This window comes from Pan paniscus, chromosome 10 (genome assembly GCF_029289425.2).
Source record: "Pan paniscus chromosome 10, NHGRI_mPanPan1-v2.0_pri, whole genome shotgun sequence".
NCBI classification, from domain to species: domain Eukaryota; kingdom Metazoa; phylum Chordata; class Mammalia; order Primates; family Hominidae; genus Pan; species Pan paniscus.
Window position 1 is genome coordinate 36,723,742 of NC_073259.2, and position 7,443 is coordinate 36,731,184.

The following is a 7,443-nucleotide window of genomic DNA, read 5'->3' on the forward strand; positions in this document are numbered from 1 at the left end:
TGATATAACAAAACCTTTATTCTCAGAAAACAGGAAAAACAAAATTAAAAAACAAAACCAATAATTTCTATCTGGCCCCTGCCCCAGCCCTCCCACCCACCCACATATCCTCCTTTTGGGGGGACCATGATGCATGCATAGGGATGGGAGCTGAAGGAAACTGTGTTCCTTGGGCAGAAAAAAGTCCTTGGGTCTAGGTGTTCTCCTCCAAGTTGATATCCCTCCCAGCCTTGCCCACCCTCCAGACACACCAAGAAGGAGGAATTCTGGAGCAGTGCCAGAAGGACTGCCCTGAAGCTCCTTGGGGAATAGGCGGCTGAGTCAGCACCACCCCCATGGTTTTCACCAGTTACAGCTCATCTTCATCCAGCTTGGCAAGTCTGGCTTGGCAGGGAGGGGTTTTTGGAGTTGGAGAGACTGGAGGAGAGTCATGGGGAGCCTGGGGGATGTCACCAAGGGCCTGAAGAAAAGATTCAAGTCAGAGGATCAAAAAGGCCAGAAATCTACCCTCACTTCTCTCTTTTCAGTTTAAGTCCCTAGCCAAGCCACCTCCTCTTGCTAGATATCTTAGACTGTCTGAGACTATCAGCTTCTCCAGAGTTAAAATAGAGGGGAGAAGCGTAAGGGATGGGAAGTAGGAAGGACCAGATAAAAGGAAGGAATGATATGGGGAGGGAACTTGGGGTCCCAGAACAAGAGAGGCTCTCCCCTTTTTATCCCTACAATGAGGGAGCTCTATTCGTCATACCTGTTTATCCAGTGGCAAGAGGGCTCTGGCCACCTCCCCTTTGGGTGACAGCAGCAGGGAGGGGAGAGAGCCATTGATGGGTGTGTGTGTGCTGCCCTGGGCCTGATCTCCAAGCCGAATTCTTCCAGGGCTCCCCACTCCAGGCCCTCTTGGCCGCCCCAGGCTGTTGGTCTGGCTCTCCCGTCTCTGGTACTCAATGGGTGACTGCAATGCTGGAGCAAAGAGAGGAACAGAAGGAGGGTTACCGCAGAGACAGGTCTGTTCCCTAGGGCCTGTATCATTCTCCCACTTTGCCCTCCCTCCCTGTCAGCCAATGTCAATTGCTTAGGGCTTTAGGGGATTCTATCAAATTTTGAGCTAGCAGTGGAAAAGGGGATGGGCCATGGTCAGAGGGTAGGTACTGGAGACTGGGCAGTGAGGGATTCAGGAGGTTAAGGGGCTGAGAGAGCATATCGGGAAGAAAGGATGAGAGCTTCACCGTTGAGGAAGTCCCGTTGGCTCTCCAAGATCTGAGCCACATGCTTGATCCAGGCCTGACTGATAGCAGGGTCTGCAGCCTGCAGGACATAGCGCTGGATCCCACCCTCTGGCCCTCTGGAGGTCAGTGCAAAGCGGCAAGGGTCACCTTGGAGGTTCCCCTCCAGTCCCAGGCAGCTCACCTGAATTGGCAGATAGGAGACAGCCCCCAGATTCCTCAGGCCCTCCCTGGCTCCTCTGAGACATCCTCTCAGAGGCCTCATGCCCTCTCTCTCTCCAAGCCCTCCCTCGTGGCCTTCTCCCCACCTTAATGCTGTTCTTGTATACATATCCAGGCTGTGTTCCACCTCTCACTCCTCCTCCCAGGGCTTCACTGAAGATGATGATTTGCTCAAAGAGGAAGACGCGCCTCTCTCGACCTCGGGAAGACAGCAGCCCTCCAGCCTCAGGCTCGGTGACCCAGAAAGTGTCCTGGCCCAAGAGCTTCCCCTGAGCAGTCAGTTTGCCCTGAAACCAAAAGGATAGTGGCCTTGGAAAAAGAACAAGAAAAAGGACAATTCTCTGCTCCTCCCTTCCTCGCCTGACATGCCCAACCAACCATGGGGTCAGCCCCAGGAGAAGACAACTCCCCATAAGGACCTCCTGAGTGCTAGGGCTGGGGCAGAAGAGCATCGGGCCTCCAGTTTCTTGCCCTATCTCCGTACCTCAAATCCCCGCAATCTCCCCAGCGTCATCATATCGTTGCAGCGCTTGGGCACAAAGCACATGACCTCCACAGCTTGCTGGGACACAGGTGAGGGAGGCGCATTGTTGGGCGAAGAGAGTCATTATTGGGGAAGAGGCCTCCTCAGCCAGTTGCCTCTTCAGACGGTATCTCAACCCCAACCAGCCTCCCCCTAAAAACCAGACAGCTGTAAACCACCCAAGGGGCTGGGGGAACCCATGAGATACTAGGAGGATAAGGAGCACATGGTGTGTCCTGGAAGATCTGGGGTCCTCACCTCTAGGTCTGCAGTATCCATCCCAGCTCTATTGTAATACTTGAGAAAATCCTAAGACAGAGAGAAGAAACGCTCAGGGAGGTCACGAGGACACCCTTAGAAGCTCTCACATCCTCCCCTGAGGACACCAGTGAGGGCCCTCAGGAAGTCTGGGGGAGCCCTAAGAACCCTGGGGAGATGAATGAGGAAACAGCTGTGCCAGCCAGCTGTGCCCCCAGGAAAAAGGGGGTCCTGACCTTGAGCAGCAGCTGGTATTTCATGATCCGCTGCACAGGTTTGATGAGGAGGTCGTTCAGCTGCAGGCGGTGCCCCAGCTGCTGCCGGAGCTCCTGGGGACAGGGACAGGGTGGTTATGCAGCCTGGAAAGCCCCAGTTCTGTCCTCCTTCCCACCAAGACATCTCAGCTACTGACCTCAAAGTAGCTGTCCCCAAACTCTGACACCACATGCTCTGACTTGGGCTTATTCTGACAGTACACCACATACATATGCAGCCGGCGCTCCTAACAGGAGTAATGTTTAAGAGAGAGCAGGGTGGGCAAGGAGGGAGGACACATCTCCAGAGAATCCCAGCCCATTCCTAAGCCCCGCCCCAGGCCCTGCCCCCTCAAGCCTCACGTGTTTGATGAATAGCTGAGCCAGCCAATCAGGATCTTTCAGACACCGTTGTAGCTCTTGCAAGAAATAGCTGGAGGGGTTGGTAGAGAAGCAGCAGGTCAAATACATTTCACAACCCCCACCGCGCCCACTCCCAGCAATTTCGAGCTGTCTGCCCTGGTAGTGTGCCCTACAAAACTTCTCCAAACATTCCTTAAGTCGCAATGGGCTGATGTTAGGATACAGGACAACCAGATGAGGGCCCCTCCCCAGCACCTAGCTGTCAGAGTTCCACCACTCACTCTCGGTGCCACTCATAGATTTGCTGGATATTCCCAAACACAATCCTGTCACGGCCTCGAAGACTCTCGGGGACCCCCTGAGCAGCCATGGTGGCCATATAACCCTGTGGGAAAGTTGAGGTTGGGTCATGAGCATGTGGTGGCCCTCTCCCCACCTTAATGGTGCTCCTGTACACAAATCCAGGGTGTGTTCCACCTCCCCCTCCCTGGTGGGAGCCGCCCTGCCCCCAGAGTAGGAAGGTCCAGGAGTGGGGAGGCTTGAGAGGTGGGACAGAGGAGCGCCCAGGCACCTCCTGAAAATAGCCCTGGGCAGATGGAAAAGCAGGCAGGAGGGGCTGGGAAGGGGTAAAGGGAGCTACCTCCACAATCTGCCCCAAGTCGTCCACGTACATTTTCTCTGTTTCTACCAGTTCACTCAGGACATACCTAGGATGAAAGCAGGAGGAGGACCCCACTTCAGCGTCGGAGCTCATCCTTGGTTCAGCCCGTTCCTCCCTCCTCCCCTTTATCATCATAGCCAACCTTGGAGGAAATTCCATCTAAAATGTGAGGGACAGTCTTCTGGAAGTTGTGCAACTGCAGGGAAGGGCTGTGGACACTTACATACTCCTTTCCAGAGCCTTCTTCTTCTGTTCCTCCTCACTCTCAGGGGCTTGGGACAAAGTCTCCTCTTCAGGTGGCTGGAAGGAAAGAACATCCTAGGGTGAGCAAACGAATGCCCCTTGAGTGAAAGGAGCCTCCCCAGAGCCTGTCCTCACACCTGCGTCTTATCTCCAGGGCCCTCCAACAGTGTGGTCAGCAAGGTCAGTTCCGGCAGCTCCTCTCCTGTGGCTAGAGCTGGCTCCAACATCCAGTTCTGGGGGCCAGAAATCAAGTGTCAGAGGTCGGGGACAGTAGCTGGGTGGCCCCAACTTGCCCTCTCTGCCAGTGTCCTTCATAGATGTCCCACATGCTTTGGTGCTGTTCCCTGCTCACCTCATATGGTCCTGCCTGACCACTGTCTGCCTCAGTTTCCACACTGAGACAATGTTTGGAATGATCCAACCATCTCCTCAGGCCACTGACGGGCCCTGGGGGGCCTGGGGAACAGGGGCCAGAGCTGAGGCCAGAGCTGGGGCCAGAGGGGGCAGCCAGACCGGAGGCAGCAGAAGCCGATATACTCCCCTCACTGCCCGCAATGGAATAGGATTCTAATGGGAGGAAAAAGAGAGGAGGTGATAGACCTTGCCCCAGCTCCAGACTCAGGGTCCCCAGGGAACTCCCAGGGTCTTCTCTTCATGATGCTCAGCCTCTCTCTCCAAGGGCTCACTCTCTTGCCATCCTCATTTGAGTTGGCCAGGATAGAAAATTTCACCAGGGCACCCCTGGGAGAAAGCACAGTAAGGTAAACGCCTGGCTCTCCAGGCCTGGAACCCCCAGTTACATGTGGAGGTTCCCCATATCCTGAGCATAGCATAGATATGGGGGTGGGGGCAGCCATCTGGGCAGACATTGGAAGCTGGGGGTGGCCATCTGCTCTCCTACAACCCTCCCCCTTTCAATGGGTACAGACCATTCTCTGGGAAGAGGGGAGGATGAGCTGGGCCCATCTGCCACTCCCAGTCCCCTCCTCCACCAATTGCAGTAATCACTATAAAAAGAAAAGACTTCTGCAGCCCACCTCCCCAACACATGCGTAGACCCAATAGAGGAGGCCAGTGAGGAGGGTCCATCAGGGTTATCGTTGGCCTGTGCTCAGCGACAGAGAGCTGTGATTCCTTATAAAGCCCCTTGTAGAACCACCTCATTCTCATTCCTCCATTCTCCTGTCCCTCTTCAGAAGTAGATTCTTAGCAAAAGGTTTGAGGAAAATAATCGGTTCTAGGCCTAAGGGGATTGTGGGTGGGTTTTTCTCAAACCCATTTGACTAAGGGAAAGAGATGAGTTCCCTGCCCCTTCCCCTATTTCCTTAACTTGAACTAACAGAAATTTGGAGGCAGAAGGGACCTTAGGGATCACTTAAGAAACCACTTTCCTGGAAAACACTTACAGTCTCCAACCCTAAATCCCAAGGGCCAGGGCAAACAGATGCCCTGAACCCCCAGCCCGCCCCCCACTCAACACTGGACCCTCTCGACCTGGCACTCACCACGTCCCCCCCGGGCGAAGCAGCAGCCGCATTTTGCCAGCACTTTTCGGATCACACGGGGACAGGCACAGCGACCCCCTTTGTGCCCCCCCCGCATGGCGCCCGGGCCCCCCCGCGCCCCCCACCCGGGCCGGCCATGCAGGGGGAATCACGGGGGGCGGGGCGGGGACGGCGCCGGGCGCACACCCCCCCTCCCTCCTACCCCGGTCCAGGCTGTGGGAGGGGGGGAGGGAGGGGACCGGGAGGAGGTGTCCAGGGGTAGGCGGAAGTCTAGTCTTGAGGCGGGCTGGGGGCTCTAGAGAGAGAGAGGCGCGGGGCCCGGCCGCCGGGCTGGGCGAGGAGGGTTTCCGGAACCCTGTCGGTGCGGGGGCCTAGGGTCCAGATGTCCAGTGGAAGGGGGAGGGATGGTAGGGGAGGCTGGGCCGGGATGCGGCAGCCGCTCCAGCTGTCTCCGGCCTCTGGTTGGGGGTGGCTCTAGGCCCGGGCCGGGGAGGAGGCGAGGGCCGACCCCCGAGCCACTGGCGCTGTGCGGGTCCCAGCGGAGCGGCGAGCTGAATAACAGGCCTGGCCGCGGGGCCGCCACGAGGCGGGGCCTCTGCGGCCCAGCTCCGCCCTCTCCATCGCGTTCCCCCTCCTGCCTGCGCCGGGTTCCCGCCCCGATCGCCCCTCCCCCAGACACCACCAGGTTCCCACTCCACGTCCCCAGCGCTTTTTCCCCTCCCCAGCCCGTGCTCCCCTGCCCCGGGGTCCCCCTCCCTCTCGCATCCCGGGCTCTGCGGAGCGCTGGGGTCGGGGTTCAGCCTGTCGGCAGGGTCTGCCCAGGTCTCCCCTTGGCCTCTGCGATGAAGGAGGACTCAGTGGATGGGGCCTTGGCCTGTGCGAAGATGTTCTGGGTTTGGGGCTGTCCCCGGCCGAGTGGACAGAGGCCCCCTGGTACGGGGTGCGTGTATGGGGAGTCTTTTGTGGGTGAACACAACCCAGATGCCGCCCTCTCTCAGGCCCCTTCTTTCCTCCAGGCCCCGGGACTCCAGCTAAGACTAATCGCCAATTAAGGCGAAGTCCTGGAGCCCGGGCTGGCGAGGGGCCAGGGGTGGGGCGCGGGGACACTCTGCCTGCGAGGGCTCGGGACCGACTGGGATGGGGGACACACATTGGACTCGAAGGCAAGAAGAGTGGAGGTCTCTGCGATTAAATGGGTCTCATGCAAATTAGATGCGAACTTTATGCTAATAAGAGTAGAATATTTTTGAATTCGCCACTTGGCGCAGGATAGCAAACTGTGCCCCACCCCACCCCCAGCTTCTTACCGGGCTGCAGAGCCCCGGCGAGGACCTCATGTTCGCGATCCCTTCTGTGATCTCCCTCCGTACGTTCAGACTCTGGCTCGGTACCCACCAACCCTAGAGGGCTTCTTCTCGGGGGCTGCGGGGACAGAACCACTGTAAGGAACCTGCCCTCCTAGGCAGCCCTGACCTCCCCCTTCCCCTTCTCCTACCTGTCAAAATCCACATTGTTATAAAAGGCTCGCCCAGAACGGGGCTATGGCCCTCCTAATAGAATTCATGTATTCCTGCGACTGCCCCGCAGAACTCGTTTTCGGATAAGTTGAGTTGTGGGTGCAGCCCTCCTGAAGGCCCCGAAAGACCCCCGACCCCACCGCGAGCCCCCATTCTTACCCCCTCCTGCCCGGGGAGGGCGCATGCGCGCAGCATGCCCCCCATGACCCCCAGTATCCGGTCAGTGCGGCCAGGGGCGGGGCGGTCCGGGGGCTTCATACTGAACCCCCACCCTGCTCCAAGTTTCAGGGTCGAGGGGGCACTGAAGCTGGGGGGCTTTGAGGCCTGCGCGCGTCCGGGGAGTTGCTGCTGCGGAATCCGCCCCCTGCCCGGCTCCGCCCCCACTCCCACCCCAGCCAGACTTCGCAGAGTGGGTAGGGTTGTTTTCTCTACAACCATAGTTGAACAACAAAAAAACACCCTCTTAATACTAATTCCAACATCGAAGTGTGACCCAGGGTTTCTCAGTGTTACTACAGAGCCCGCTGGTGCATCCCGTTTCCCCAGGTCCTCAGGAGGCAGAGGGACTGGGAGTGCACGCAGGGATCACCCCATCATCCCCTCTCCCCTTTCCAGCAGGTCCCTCTCCCCACCCCACCCCCACCCAGTCCCTGGAAAAGAACGGGTGTGGCATA

General features: G+C 57.9%; 1 protein-coding gene across 4 annotated transcripts; it reads right to left on the reverse strand.

Moving 5' to 3' along the window:
- Positions 1-5,858, reverse strand: ARHGEF25 (Rho guanine nucleotide exchange factor 25). 4 transcript variants are annotated; one of them, XM_055095472.3, is made up of 15 exons: positions 5,253-5,857; positions 4,100-4,314; positions 3,885-3,980; positions 3,728-3,804; positions 3,484-3,550; positions 3,125-3,228; positions 2,844-2,913; positions 2,639-2,728; positions 2,463-2,555; positions 2,227-2,277; positions 1,930-2,007; positions 1,532-1,732; positions 1,227-1,305; positions 749-960; positions 1-460 (listed from the first exon to the last, which is right to left on the reverse strand). In XM_055095472.3, exons 1-15 carry the CDS (start codon positions 5,347-5,349, stop codon positions 350-352), a joined length of 1,641 nt encoding a protein of 546 aa, XP_054951447.1. In that variant the 5' UTR covers positions 5,350-5,857; the 3' UTR covers positions 1-349. The 4 variants fall into 4 exon arrangements, with proteins under 4 accessions (XP_054951447.1, XP_008976731.2, XP_054951448.1 ...); XM_008978483.5 differs by having other exon boundaries at positions 1,227-1,407; positions 5,253-5,854; XM_055095473.3 differs by lacking the exon at positions 1,227-1,305 and having other exon boundaries at positions 5,253-5,858.
- Between the last annotated feature and the right edge of the window lie 1,585 nt (positions 5,859-7,443).